The sequence below is a fragment of the Protopterus annectens genome, chromosome 6.part0 (assembly GCF_019279795.1).
Source record: "Protopterus annectens isolate FY-2018-M chromosome 6.part0, PAN1.0, whole genome shotgun sequence".
Lineage (NCBI taxonomy): Eukaryota > Metazoa > Chordata > Ceratodontiformes > Protopteridae > Protopterus > Protopterus annectens.
The window spans coordinates 1,928,452,201-1,928,468,332 of record NC_056737.1 but is presented as its reverse complement, the minus strand read 5'-3'; the positions used below and the strand labels follow the sequence as shown (position 1 = coordinate 1,928,468,332).

General features: G+C 40.6%; 1 protein-coding gene across 1 annotated transcript in view; it reads left to right on the top strand.

Moving 5' to 3' along the window:
* LOC122804989 (mitochondrial chaperone BCS1) overlaps positions 1–16,132 on the top strand; it is a 537,566-nt gene that overhangs the window by 164,929 nt on the left and 356,505 nt on the right. Inside the window, exon 3 of the mRNA XM_044075235.1 lies at positions 11,500–11,694. Coding sequence (XP_043931170.1) covers positions 11,500–11,694 — 195 coding nt within the window. The remainder of the gene's footprint in view (positions 1–11,499; positions 11,695–16,132) is intronic.

Sequence of the window (16,132 nt, the reverse complement as noted above, 5' to 3'; positions counted from 1 at the left end):
AGACCAAATTGGATCTGGAATTTACTCAGGGTTCTTTTTAGTTCCAAAAAAGACAGGTGACTGGAGACCAGTTTTGGATCTCATCAGACTGAACAAGTTGGTAAAGAAAACAAAGTTCTGGATGGTGACACTGCAGTCTATACTACCCTTTCTGGGACAAGACAATTGGATGTGCTCCAGAGATCTTCAGGATGCGTACTACCATATAAAGATGGACAGGCGATCCAGGAGATATCTTCGCATCCGGCTGTTAGCCAGTCATTACCAATTTAGAGCTCTGCCCTTTGGTCTCACTACAGCCCCCAGAGTGTTTACCAAATGCATGGCAGTAGTTGCGGCTCGCCTGAGGCATCTAGGATTCCGGGTGTTTCCATACTTAGACGACTGGCTCCTGACTGCCACCACCAAGCCATCTACTAACCAGGACAAGAGACACCACCATTCATCTCTGCTCAGAGCTAGGAAGTTACCATAAATTTAATTAAATCTGCCTTGTTGCCGTCACAGCATATTACCTTTATAGGGGCAGACTTAAACACAAAAGACACGGTTGCAAAACTGCCTCACGAAAGAATTCAAACGTTACGCCATCAGGTGTCAATATTGCTCATGAAGAAAAAAGTGCAGGTAAAATTTGTCCTCAAGGTTCTGGGTTCAGTGGCAGCTGCAGTAACATTAGTCCCACTGGTGCATCTACACAAGAGAATATTAGTGGCTACTCTTTGCTCGGTGGTCTATGCAATAGTTACCCATGTCACTCAAGATCCTAATTAAGGACACCTGCAAGAGGGACCTACAACGGTGGTGTCAGTCCATGCAGGTAGCGATAGGCAGACCATTTGTACCCCCCCCCCCAACCAGTAGCTACAGTAACTATGGACACTTCCCAGATAGGGTGGGGGGGGGCATTATCTCGGACAGACTGTCCAAGGGACTTGGCAAGAACATGAGTACCACTTGCACATCAATGTCCTAGAGATGAGAGTGGTGCTTCTGGCATTGCAAGCTTTCCAGAGTTCTCTTCCAACAGGTACGATTGCAATAGAAACAGACAATATGTCCGTGGTGTGGCACATCAACAAGCAAAGTGGAACCAGATCCTACCCCCTCTGTCAAGAGACTCAAAGAGTATGGCAATGGACAATTTCTTCTCAACGTTTTCTGACTGCAATGCACATCCCGGAGAAATCCAACGTGATAGCGGACAGAATAAGCAGGGCAATTTTTATGCCTCACAAGTGGTCCCTGAAACAGGAAATTGCAAACCAAATTTTGTGCAAGTGAAGCCAGCCTCGCTGCGACCTTTTTGCCACATCCATCAACTACTTTGCCCTAATTCTCTCTTCAGGGTAGTCGCCAAGGGATGCACTTGTTCATGACTGGCCCATGGGACTTCTTTACACTTTTCCCCATTTCCATTAATACCCAAAGTCCTCCAGAAAGCTAAATCATTGAGTCGCAGGCTAATTCTCATTGCTCCTTACTGGCCTCGTCAGATATGGTTCCCCTTTCTATGGCCCCATCTTCAGGAGGAGCCTTGGATCCTGCACCCAGTGCGGATCTTCTGACTCATTGGTCAGGAATGCTCCACCCCTCTCTTCAAAGCCCCCAAGCTGACAGCTTGGTTACTCCACTTTCCATCTTAGCCAGGCTTCCAGAACTATTCCCGACAGTGCGACACATTCTGGTTTTGTCGCACAAGAATGCAACCAGGAAACTTTATGCAACCAAATGGAAGAGATTTTCTTATTGGGCTGATAAAAACCATATAGATCTCTTTATAGCCCCTATATCGTCTATCCTGGAATTTTTAACAGAAACCTTTAATCGGAGTGCAGCGGCAACCACAGTGCAAGTACAACTAGCTGCCATATTAAACTACTACGTAGGAGACATGGGATCCAACATAATGTCCCACAGATTATGCAAAGCCTTTCTGAGGGGTACATTCCTTTAAAGACCTCCCATAAGAGAACCACCACCTCCTTAGAACCTCAGTTTGATGTTATCTTTTTTACTTCTTCCTCCATTTGAACCAGCCTCCTCTTGCCCACTAAAGTTCTTATCATGGAAGACAATCTTTTTAACAGGAATTACTTTTGCTAGAAGGGTTTCAGAACTGCAAGCTCTATCTGCCTCCCTATTTGATTTTCCACAAAGGCAGAGTCTCTCTCAGGACAAATCCTTCCTTTCTGCCAAAAGTACGTTTTGAGGCCAATTTAAATCAATCTATTGAGCTATCCGTATTTTTCCCCAATCATGGCAACAAGGCAGAATGTAAGCTGCACCAATTGGATGTCCATAGGCAGTTACGTTTTTACTTACATAGGACAAAGAAATTTAGAAAATAGAACCAATTGTTTGGTTCATTCTCAGAAAACAGAAAAGGAACTTCAGTTTCAAAAGTCACCTTATCATAATGGCTTACAGACACCATTACTTATGTCTATAACTCTCAACATAAACAGCTGTCAGGAAAAATTAGAGGTCATTCAGTTAGAGCTATGTCGACTTCCACTGCCTTTCAAGCTAGGCTCCCTTTGGATTCAGTTTGTGCTGCAGCTACATGGGTTAACCCTCATCCCTTTATCACTCATTACAAAGTAGATGTGGCCTCCCGGAATAGGGCATCCTTTGGTTCCACTGTTCTGAAGAGTATATTCCCTTGAGCCACCTGAGAAAAAAGGTGCTGAGGAAGCTGTCCCAGGCAAGATAGGACAACATAACATAAAGAAGTTATGTACTCACCATAGTGTTCATTGTTTGTTGTCCATAATCTCGCTTTCATTCTTGCATCCCACCCTCCTTCCCCCTTCCAGGAGTATCGAGAGGAATTTTCTGAAATTGGCTGTAAGTTTTTTCCTGAGTCCCTTCATGCCGTAGGAATTATGGGCAGAAGATCTGTTGTAGTTATTATACTGGGTTGCATAGTCTAGTGATTAGTTTCTCTCAAATGTGATCTGGGTAACAGTGGCTAGGCATCTAGGGATAGGGTGTAGCCTCGAGCCAGTGAAAGCTGTCAAGCTTTAGTATGTGGCCGTGTCAGAACCGATGCTGTGTTCCAAACCCAACCATCAAGAATGAGGGCGAGATTATGGACAACAAGCATGGAACGTTATGTTGAGTACATAACTTTTTTTCATCCAGTCAGTTCTATCACTAATCAATGACCACCTCACTTCACCCCTCCAACTTCCATCTGTTCTCAAAACTAGCACACTCTCTTTTAGTTTTCAGCCCATCTCAACATCAACCATAAAAAATTACTATCCAAGTTAAAAGCAACAACCTCATCTGCTAATAACCTTCCCACTGTGTTCCTCAAAATAGGTGCAGAAGCACTAGCCTTTCCTGTCTCCATTCTGATCATCTAGTCATTAACTGAAAACTATGTCCCATACATCTGGAAAAAATCCGTTATTATACCCCTTCACAAAGGAGGTACTTCAGAGGAGTTAACAAATTACAGACCTATTGCACTCCCATCACACCTCTCTAAAATCCTTGAGAAATGTATTCACTCTCAACTTATGAAACATATAACCAAACACAACCTCCTTTCCAACACCCAGCGCAGTTTCAGGCCCAACCACAGTACTACTACTGCCCTCCTCAACTTGCCCTCATTTCTGTATTGGTTTACTATGTTGCTGAACCTTGTTTTTTCACTTTTCCTTGACCTTTCCAAAGCATTTGATACAGTGTCTCAACAAAAACTCCTCTCTGAACTTGCTGCACTATGTTTCACTTTCCCCTCCCTCTCCTGATTTCACAGTTATTTATACAGTTATCCACACAGGCAACTAAATAGCAACAAAACCTTTCATTTCAACCAGTCTCTGTTGGTTTTCCCCAAGGGTCAATATTCAGCCCCCTTCTATTTAATATTTTAATAAATAAAGTTCATACTGCTACAACACTTGCCACTCTCATACAATATGCCGAGTCAACCCTTATCTGCTCAGCCCCATCCAAAACAAAATTACACAAAATCACTCAAAAATCATTCACTGACACTGAAGTATGGCTGAAATTTTTGAACTTGCTGCTTAATGCCAAAAAAAAAAAAAACTTGTGCTATTTACTAAAAAACACCTTAACCAGAAACACGCATTTCATATTACCTCAAGTAATAACACAAAAATAGAAACCATAAGCCAAACTAAACTAAAATACTTGGAGTCATAATTGATAGCAATCTTGCATCACCGCATACTTCATTCCGTCAAGAAAACTCACCAAAAACTTTGCTCACTCTATAGGGCTAAACACTACCTAACAGATGAAGCAAAAATTACCTTAGCAGCAACATGCATCCTCCCTTCTCTATTGTATGCTTCCCCAATTTTTACAAATATCAATAATGTGTCTAAAACTAAACTAGCCTCCTGCTACTACAAAATAGCTACATTTGCAACCAACCTTATAAAGCATACCAGTGCCTTGCATTAAAACAAACTAGTTTGAACTCCCAAATCAGTTGACAATTAATCTTTGCCCACGACCTATTGTTCATAGGTTCATACTAAGCTACTGCGAGCCATTTTAAGCCTAGCCAATTATCCCTTGTGAGACTCAAACCCTGCACCTTGTGTTTGTAAGGCAAACACCTTAACCATTAGGCCACCCTCCCAGCTCTTTAGACTAATTCCTAGCATTATAAAATACTCTTCTGTACTATTCAACCACTAAAGACCTTTGCTCCAGGAATAAACTTTTGCTGTGCATCAATAAGACATTCAACACTGCTGGAGAGACTCTCTACTCTCAAGTGTCAAAACTCTGAAATGAAATCCCCACAAAGTTGAAACGGGTAGAAAACTTAAATGGTTTCAAAACTTTGCTTAAACAGCACCTTTGCCAAAGATGGCTCTGTTCTTTCTGCTCACCTGGCTGGCTTTACTCAGATTACTTTTCTCCAACTGTCATAGCCACTTCCCAATTTTTTTGTACAGTATCACTCCTTCTCATACTGCACTTATTTCCTAAACTTACGTTTCCTCCTCCTTTTAAACCCCACCACTAACTACAATTATTTCTCTGTTCTTTTTATAACTTCTTTCATATCTCATATCATTTTTAAGCTGCATTCTACTTGTCTGTCTGTAAATTATTAATAAATTCAGAAAGTACCCCACCACTAACTACAATTATTTCCCTGTTCTTTTTATAACTTCTTTCATATCTCATATCATTTTTTAAGCTGCATTCTACTTGTCTGTCTGTAAATTATTAATAAATTCAGAAAGTACCCAAGTCTGATCTTTTCCCTACAGCCATTGTACTATGAGTACATTAATTGTTACTGCATGTTATTTCTCTCTTCAATAGTTAGTCAATGTATGTTGCTTTCTCTCTCATTTTATTTTTGTATTAAAATATGTTCATGTCAGACATATTTAAAAATAATGTAAATAAGCTCATGTATAGATGTTTTTCTCCTGCAATTTTAAATACACATCATGTATAACTTAACTTTGGAGCTTTTCTCCCCGGGCCTCCACTGAAAATGGGTTTTACTCAGTCGGACTTTTCCCAGTCATCAAAGACAAATAAATAAAAAATAATTATAGAAAAATGCCAAATTAGCTGAAAAGTAAGATGTACAAAACAGTGGTATAACAAGTGCTGTTGTATGGCACAGAAACATAAACAGTGAAGGAAGACCAGTTAAATAAGCTTCAGGTGATTGATATGAAGTATGTGAGACTGGTAGTAAGATGGTACATTGTGGGACAGACAAAATTAGTGTAGACCCCGGCTGTGGAGAAGGTCAAGGAAAACAGAGTACAGTGTTTGGTCACATCTGCAGGAAAACAGATTTGGGAGGGACAAGAAGAAAAGTGGGGAAGAGAAGAGGGCAAAGAGGTAAGAGATGGATTGGAAGTGATGAGGCCTGCTACAGGAGTGGCATGACTGTCAAAGAAGGTAGGAGAGTGGCTGTGAATTGACAGAGGTGGTGACAGTGATGTGTCCCCCCATCCCCATGTAAAATGGGTGAAAAAGGGTAAATAATAATTTTCTGATTCATCTCACTTTTTCAAGCATATAACTGTCTTTTTGTGTTGCTAATACTAATTTAGATTTTGATTTTGCACAATGAAAATACCCTCATTTTCACTGCAGTTCTTATCTGGTGGAAAATAAAAAAAATATATTTTATTAAACATTCTTCCTATTGTAAGATCATAACAGCCACATGAATTTCAGTCATACATAGTACTTTTAAAAGGGGAAATGATGGACTAAAATGACTACTGCTTGCTTCTGACTTTCTTAGGGGCAACATGGCTTCTAATTGTTGATCTTCTCATTGTAATTCCACATATTTCTCTGCAGAAAAATGCATTTCTTCCATTCACTGTATGCCTTCTTTTCTTTTGTTTTTACTAAGCATTTTTTAATTTGTTTTGTATGCTTTTTTAGCTACAATTATACCTTGGCTTCCCATTAGTCTTGATGAGAACAGTGCAGTGGTCGTGTGAATGTTTTACATGACATCATTGTTCATTTGTTCCTGCCAAGTGATTTGTTGGTAACAGACACACACACACACACACACACACACACACAGAAATTTTAAAGGACCTCGCACAAACAATGAAGAGTTAAAATCTTGCCCCCAAAGCCATAAAAAAGTAAATGTCCCATTTTATTAATAGATTGCTATTTTTCCAGTTTCATTTCTTTCAGCAGAAAAAAATGCTGAAGCTCATTTCTTTGTTGAACAGTCTACTAATTGATTCTATGCTGCTTGCCATAGTATGTGGTGATTTTCTTGTACTCTGAGAATTGCTCAGTGGCTGGCTGTCCTGCAGGCCATCAGCTCATTCATTCCTTGCAGTGTTGAGAACCTTATTTCTTATTAGTTTCCCATCCAGAGAGTTTGGTGTTTGGATCAGATTTTGGTTCCATAGAGTTCCCCATCCCCAGTAGGTGACAGTGGCTGCATGGTCAGGGAGAGAACGCATGTTTCTACACAAACCTATTCATGACTCAGCAGTGCATGCTTTGCTGCAAAACTGCAAGCCCACCTGGACTTTTCCATGAGTGATCACCCATTGGGAGGGGTTGATAATGTAGCAGTTCAGTCTGTCTCCATTCTCCCATGATGGTCAAGTTAGTGTCAGCCACTTATGTCAATCCTCCCCTGCCCTCCAATGCCCATGATGCCAGTAGCATAGAGGTTTCACTCATCTGCACCTCGAGACTAGGCTAGCATAAGGTGAGTCTTGTCAGATTGATCAACTGTTTTATATTGCACAACTCTAGGCACAGCTTCTCCTCTAAAATAAGTTTGTGAACTTAAACGATTGTTGGTGAATGCTAGTATCAGTGACACATGATGAAATGCATGTGTCTGCTTATGTCATCAGAGCAGAGCTCTGACAATATGGTTACAGGAAAACTTGCTTTGTCAATTTAATTTTCTAAAAATGTGCTGCTTATAGTGTACTACTACAAGCAGTTTGTCAGAATCTTTTCAACTGCTGGTGAGTGGATGTGCACACATCTCTTTTTTTTCTATGCCTTATAGCCTCAATTCTTCAAAAATGGCTCCAGGCATAATTTCACTCTTAGCTTAAATTCAACACATTGATTCCCGATTCTGACATTTCTTGTGGTCCAACTTACATTCTTCTTAGTTGTTTCTGGTACATTTTCAGACTTTACTGGATCACCTCCTTTAACTTTTCTAGCACCACAAATCACATTTCAAGTTTCTGTTCAGCAACATGGTAATGTTTTTGGGCACGTTCTTCTTTTCATTTATACAACTTTGCAACTGTAGGTTCTCCATAACTGCTGAAAAGTAGAACAAAGCACTGTGTCATGATTATTCCCAACTCTAATACAGGAGGCCCACATTTTAGCTGCACAATATTTTCTATGCACCTCTTGGCTGCCCTTCTTGCCTCCATTACTGTTAGTGTATTTTCACATTGCTTTCTTTTTGTATCTGTTACTGTTGCAATGCATTCTTATTTTATTTCACATTTTTTTCTTTGTCACATTTTATTGTACACATATCCATTTCTTCATTTAATTATTTTAACTGTGTTATTTTACTTGGTTTGTGTACAGGTGCAACATTTAATAAGGTTAGGTCTGTTTCACTTGAGTGTTAAATGATTATACTACATTTTGTTCTGTCTCTTAGTATCAAATGAATGCAGTTTATCATATTTACTGTTTCTGGCTCCTTTTGTACGCTCAGAATTGTAAGTATCTATATTCTCTGCAGGTCCTTGTGCCTTTGTTAATGAACAAAATGGAGGATAAGTACAATTTCTTTCTAGGCTGACATTATTTCCTGAACTTTTGTCATTTTGCTGTTATGTTGTCTTTTTCCACTTCCAAGAAAAGCATCAAGCTTTATACCAAAGCATGCAGAAATGTGGAACCACCATACCTTTTCAAACTTCTTTCCTATTCCTTTTGTATCGGGGAACAAATCTAAACTCCGGATCAAAAGCTTTTAGTTTACTGCTCAGCTGCATCGCAATTAATGAATTCTTGATGGTTGCAGTTGTAATAATTTTCTACCATCAGTTGTACCTTTGTACTTCCAAACAGTTCTTGAAAGCAGATGTATTTTTTCATTTCTGCATATGTTTCTTCACTTCTGCAGATATATTTCTCCATGTTTGACTCTGTGTAAATATCTGGATATTTGTCAGAATGCTCCATTAACAGCACTGACACTGTGGATATGTTTAGCCTTATTTTATTTATTTATTTTACATTTGTTGACTGGATTAGTGTGGCTGGGCACATGCCCTTTTTCAGCAGAGACCCAGGGAGAAAAGCTCCACAAAAATACAAAGTATAGCATTCAAGTATAAAGATTATACAGCAAAGTATAACAAATAAACTAAGCAATAAAAAGAAAAACTATTAACAGCAATTACATTACAATCACAGCAAAGATAACTATTTACAGTCTTAGCAATACAATCTGATTAAGTAAAAGTTTTAAATGAAGGCTTATAACATATAGTAAAGAAATAAAATTTGAAAATGGGTGCAGGTAAGATAGAGGAGGTTGGAAAGCTATATGGAAAGAGAGGGGGTTGGAAGTAAGAAGCAGAGGGAAGCCTTCGTGAGGTGTTTATTCAGACTGCCTTTTCAGAAGGAATATGTACCACAGGATAGGAATCTGCCTGTAGTTAAGCTTTAGCATGTTTAAAGTTATATTAGCCCTGGCTGTTTGACATGTAAGGCTAATGCACAGACAACCAGAGTTTGAATAACAGCTCAGACGCTGGAATAACTGGACAAGGGAGGATGGGAGTGAGGAGTCAAAACCAGCTTCACCCATCCTGGGTTGAGTGGGAGTGGTGGTTCTGGTTGGCTGATTATCACTATGGAAACAGGTTTACATGACACCAAAATAGCCATGACTTGGGGCCATTGGGTTGGCTTTCCCAAGCTAACATAGCCCTAACAGTATGTGGATGGAAGAATGCACAAGCAAGGGGAGGGCATAGGACACCCTACAATAATGCATATACTCACACCAGCTATCAGGGGCAGAGTTAGGACCTTATTAGAAATGCTGGTGAGGGCACAAGCAGCCTCCATGGCTACTCGCTTGATATGCCTTCCTGTCACCGTTTGCCCTATTGTTAGGTATACCCAGTATGAGTTAAAGAATGGGCTCAAGAGTGATAACGGGGGCAAGCAAAAGGGGAAAAAACATATAAAAATATTATGTCACACACACCATTTACTACAGAGTAGAAAAGTTGCAGTAATATTTACAGCTTCTGTCTCCTAAGGAGTACAAACTCTTGCAGTATAATACCTGTGACATCAGCAGAGTTACTGGTATTTTAACTGTGTCCTGTTAAATCATCTTGAAATTTGAGAAAATTTGCCTTTTTTCCCCTTGAGGTGGTGGTGCAACATTTGATGATGATTGTTAAGGGATACAGGAGGGTCTCTCTCTTTTTGGGCAGTGTAGGTTTAAGGAGCTTGCCTCACTTCACCCAGGGTGGTATGTTTGCATTTTTTGTCAAATTTATAGAAATGTCCTATTGATGAAATGGGACTCAGTAAAATCCACTATGTCCATTACTAGGATTATCTGTTGTGTGCAGGGCATCCTCTTCAACACCAGAGGAATACCATGCTTAAACACTCTTTCTTCCTTATTTCAGTTTATTAAGTAGATTAATTTATTGAGTGGCGTGTTCAGCCGCAACCATGTTGCTGAAGCCCCAAAAATTGTTAAAATATAACTGAAAATGAAAAGCAGCATTGCTTTACAACAGTATCTCTCCGATGTGCAGTAGCAAGGCCTGCCCAACAGTTTTCCCATGACCAAAAATACAAATACACCAAATGAGCAATTGCACTAATTTGCGGAATAAGATAAAGTACATTACATCACAAATATTGCTTTTTGCAGGGAGACAGCCCCCCTGCACCCCTGAGTGTCTATATACAAATATAACAACTCTGAGATTGCATTGCTTTGAGGAAGAAGGAATGAGTATTTGTGATTTCACAGGCAAGTCTGCATGACATGTCAATCGTGCATGATCTGCATGCTACATCGCACACATTAGGCATGTCAAATCACTATGGCCAAGCCTTTTCCTGCACCAAATGACCAGTGGGGGAGGGTGCTATTGTAAAACATTTCCGTAAAAGCGCACAATACAAAATCCAGTGAAGCACAGTGCAGGATATATTTAGAAGCCATATACATTGTTGCATGCATTGTAGTGATCATAGTACAATTCATAAATAAGGTAATCTGATGAGTAACATTTTATATGCAAGTTCAAAAGAAAAAAAGAACCACAAGTAGTGAAGGTAGAGTCCCAGGAGCCACACAGTTGGTGTGTGGTTCATGGGATTCTACCTTCATTGATTGTAATATTTTATATGTAACTGCATATACAACAGAATTTATTAGAAAAAGTTTTTTATGACTTAGCATTTTTGTAATCCATTCTATAAAATATTGTAGCAGAAAATGTCAATAAAAGAAAGAGTATGAAAAACAGTAGTAGGCCCTGACTTTATAGTTCCATTCTTGAGTCCATGAGTCCATTCTTTAATGTCTGGTCAGTATTTCTTGAAAAAGCATATGTTGTGTAGTCAAGGATTGAAAGACAAGTTTTAGCTTCCACCATTCAGTCATATCTGTTTTACTGATTAAGCACACTGGACACTAGAGTCCATTTTTAGAGGTACCTCCAACTACGTTCTGGCTAGGTGACTTGCTAAGAAATGGAGGATGAGAGAATTAAACCCTGGACTACAGTAAACAGCTTGCCAACACCTCATAACATTAATCTTCTGTGATAACTGCCAGATATTGACGTACTACCTATAGTATTGTAAGTAGTAATTATGTTCTCAGTTGCTTCTTTCTTTACTCTGTCTTGCACAAATTAATTCTGTTTTTGACTTCATGAAGCTAAAATACAGCATTTGATTTTATATCTTTTTATGAAAAAAAATGTCCCTTGTTTATTTTGACAGCAAGAGAGCTTGCTTTACAGCAACAGGAAGGAAAGACAGTGATGTACACTGCTATGGGTTCTGAATGGCGACAGTTCGGATTTCCAAGACGACGACGCCCTTTACGTTCTGTGGTACTGGAGAAGGGGGTAGTAGAAAAGATCGTACAAGATGTCATGGATTTCATTAGTACTCCCAAATGGTACATCGAGAGAGGTAAGGATGAAACACATTGCATTTCTTTCTGACAACAGCTTGCAAATTCTAGGTCCATAACTGTTTCTAAACAGATTGTGGATAGAGGGAGTTTAGCCAGATAAACGGAGTGCTTCTTTTTTTAAGTCCCATAGACATCACTTTTTTTAAACTTGCATCTAGCCTGGACTTGGGATATCTGGGGCATTTTTATTTTCTTTCTTTCTTTGTTATAGATTTGATTTAATAAAATAAATGTTATCTTTGGCTTCTATTGAAACAAGTGTCATAGTCCAAAAAAGTTTTTTACCATACATTTTGATGTCTTCAGATTTTTCTTCTGTGGCTTCATACCTGTTAACCTCTTAGAGCAAAAAATCTGGCAAAAGCCATAAATAATGGGGGGGACAAAGGTACAACAATAGGGACAATTTTTAAATGTTGTTCTTATAAAGTTGATAGAATTACAGGTTTTCCATTAGCATGAATTGTCTGAAGGGTATGAAGTCTAAATGTCAAATGCCTGTCCATTGTTTTCTGGCTTCCATCCTCAACAATTTGCCAATCATTTGCCAGAAAACCAAAAGTTTATGAGGATCAGACCAAAATATGAGACAAAAATTCTGGGCATTCTGTGAAAATCTGAACAGTTGAGAGGTATGTATGGCTCTTAGTTCAGAGTCTTAAAATATAGATACTGGTACTGAGTTCCACCAGTGAGACATATTTGAACCTCAGGCAGCCATTTCACTAGGACTTATGTTACTTATGTATCTTTTATCCATGATTTAATACATTAATGATGTGGTCCCTTCATTTTCCCTCCATTTCTTTTTTGCTTTTTTCAGTGAGTGGGGCAGAGCTACAGTTATCCCACTCCACAAGGGAGGATCCACCTTGGATCCCAGAAACTACCATGCCATCAGTCTGACAAGCCTTATCTGCAAGGCCATTGAGCGTATTATCATGGAACTTATAAACAAAGACATTGGCAACCTTCAAACACTGGACCCCTCCCAGTTTGGGTTCGTGAAGGGCCGATCTTGTCTCCTGAACCTGATTGACTTCTTCGAATTAGTTACCAGAGCCATGGACAAGGGTAAGGTGGTCCACACAGCCTATCTAGACCTTGCCAAGGCCTTTGACACCATCGCCCACTCTGGAATCATAGATAAACCTACTAAGCTGGGCATTAATCCCTACGTCACCCAATGGGTTGCCAACTGGCTTACTGTTAGAACCCACACTGTAAAAGTAGCCGACTCCAAATCCAGCTCCAGACAAGTGACAAGTGGAGTACCTCAGGGTTCAGTCCTGGGACCGCTCTTGTTTGGCATCTACTTCTCTGAAGTACAGGCCAACACTAAGGGACTCTGGATAACAAAGTTCGCAGATGACTGCAAACTGGGAGCCATTATTGAATCCCCAAATGATGTGGATACTCTACAAAAGGGCCTTACAGAAACAGATGCTTGGTGCCAGAGCCATGGGCTCAAGCTCAATGCCAAGAAATGTATAGCTATTCCCTTTGGGAAAAAACATGTATCCGTGAATTACCATATAGGTGGCAGTACACTAAACACCGAAAGTGTGATGAGACTTAGGGACACAGGTGGACAGTGGTCTCACCTTCGATAACCACATCGCCACAACAGTCAGGAAATCCTTCTATGTGGCACACCTCATCAATAAGGGCTTTTCATCCAGAAAAAAGGAGGTCATTGTCCCACTGTACTCATCCCTCATTAGACCCATTATAGAATACAACACCCCGTTTGGTATGTACCTCTCAAGACATCTGCAACAACTGGAAAGGCCTCAGAAATACCTCACTAAAAGAATCACAGGCCTAAAGCAGATGCCCTACGCTGACTGCCTTAAAAAACTCCAGCTATACTCTGTCGCATATCGTCTACTCAGAGGCGATCTCTGCTTAACATACAAGGCCATGTCAAACCCAGAGCTGTTGGACATGCTACACTTAAATAAATCCTAATCCCTCAGAGCCACACGCTCCAGGGATCTAAACCTTGTCATCACTATAAACAAAACATGCTGGAGGGATAAGTTCCTGACCCAGAGACTCCCCAGACTCTGGAATAGATTGCCCATACATGTCAAGCAGAGTGCCTTTTTGGTCTTCTTCAAAAGGAACCTTGACGTTTGGATGGGAGAAAGGAAATTCACCCTGGGGATCACGTCAGTCGCCCTGCTAGACAGGGGTCCAGGGAAGTAAATAGTGTGGGAAAAATAGCCAGGGAATTGTTATGGTTAGGCTTGTATAGGCCCTAGGGCTGATAGCCTAGTACCAACCTATGAACCTATGTAAGTAAAACTTGTATTTTGAATGAAGAGGCCCATCCTCAGCAGCAGGAAGGATCAGCTTGGTACCTGAAACTTTCCTAGAATATTAGGTTCCTCCCCTTATTTTGTGATATCCCTCTCCAGAGCTCTTTTGCCACACAGGAGTTCACATGGAAAATGGCCCTAGACTACTGTATTTTTTGTGCTGTGATGGATTTCTGCATTTAGAACTGGTTTAGTAAGTTATCTCTTAGTGAAAGAAGGGGATATTGCTCTTGTTCTGAGTGCAATTTGCTACTGGTCGTAAGGGCAATGTGTTTTACTGATTGGCCTGTATGCCCATGTTTGTTGAGTAAATGGAATTTGTCTGCATACATAGCCACTCTATTTTTTTGGGCTATGACTACACGAAGATGCCTGAGGATACCTAATTAGTCTTGACCTCAGAATCAACAACAAAACAGCGTGTCTGCAAATGTTGTTGCTCTGTTCTGTTGGGCTGCGGTTACATAAGGACACCTGAGGATACCTAATTGGACCTGTCCACAGAACCAACCTCTACTACATCTGGGAAGTAGAAGTTTCTGTTTTTTATCTTAAATTGTAGTGTGCTCAGGATGGTTTTAAAACTATACGCTGTTTCTGCTATGATAGATTTCTGCATTTAAAATTGGTTTAGCAAGTTATCCCCTCATGAGAGAAAGGGGTGCTGCTATTGTTCTGAGCCAGACTTGCAACTGGTTGCAAGGTCAGGATGTTTGATTGATCTGTATGCTTTGGTTTGTTTAAACTCTATGGGTGTGTGGATGTTGTCACTCTACTCTGCTGGGCTGTGACTACATGAGTATACCTTAAGATACCTAATCAGACTTAACCTCAGAACCAAACCCTACAATCATAGGATCGCAGGAAGTTAATAGGCTATTGGCTTTGAGTCCCTTACAAGCCTAGCCAAGAATTTAGCCCATGTTCCGACAAGTCAGCACCCGATGCCCCTGTCCAGCAGGGACACAGGTGAAATCCCAGGGGTGTGTTTTCTGTTCCCCATCCATTTATTCAGGGTGGGCTTAATGAGGTACTCTGCTTGACATGGAGAGGAAGTCTGTTCCACAGAAGGGAGGAGTCTCTGGGATACAAATCTTTCTCACCAACAGTGCTATTTATGTCACAGACCAGGTTGAAGTCACACATGCGGGTAACGAGTGGAGCTTGACTTGTGGATGTGCAGCAGTCCCATCAAGGTGGGGTCTGAGATTGCTTTGTTTGCCAGACAGGGTCACCTCTGAGGAGTCTGTATGAGACTGAGTAGAGGGACAGGGCTTTTAGCCTATCTGTGTAGGGTAGCTGATTGATGCCCTGAATTCTCCTGGTGAGGAACCTCTGTGGTCTGTCCAGCTGCTGCATGTGCTTTGTGAGATACATGCCGAAAGGGGCATTGTACTCAACAATGGGTCTTATAAGGGAGGAATACATGGATGTTATGACCTCCTTTTTCCTGGATGAGATACCCTTACTAGTGAAGTGGGCCATGTAGAAAGCTTTACATACAATGGAGGCAATATGGTGGTCAAAAGTCAGTTTGCTATCAACCTGGGCACCCTAGTCACTCGCAATTGATTGCATGCTTAGGGCCTTGTTATTAATGTGATAATTTGTGGGGACATCACTCTTCCCCAAAGGGGATGATGATGCATTTTTTGGCATTCAGTTTGAGGCCATGTTTCTGGCACCAATCATTTGTTTGGGTGAGACCATCTTGGAGGATGTCCACATCACTAGGGTAATTGATGACAGCACCCAGCTTGCAGTCATCTGCAGACTTCGTCAGCCATAGCCGACTGGTTTTGGCCTGCATCTTTGAAAATTATATCCCAAGCATCAGAGGCCCCAAGACCGATCTTTGGGGTACACCGCTTGTTTACGGGTCTACTGCTTGGGGTGGCTTCCCCTATTTTGACTAGCTGGGTTCTGTCAGTTAGCCAGTTTGCTACCAGTCTGATAACATACAGATTGATGCCTAGTTGAGAGAGTTTATCTGTTATACCTGAGTGGAGAATAGTATCAAAGACTTTGGCCAGGTCAAGGTAGGTGTGTACCATCTTCCTCTCATCCATGACTGTGGTGACTGTCTCAAAGAAGTTGACCAGATTTAACA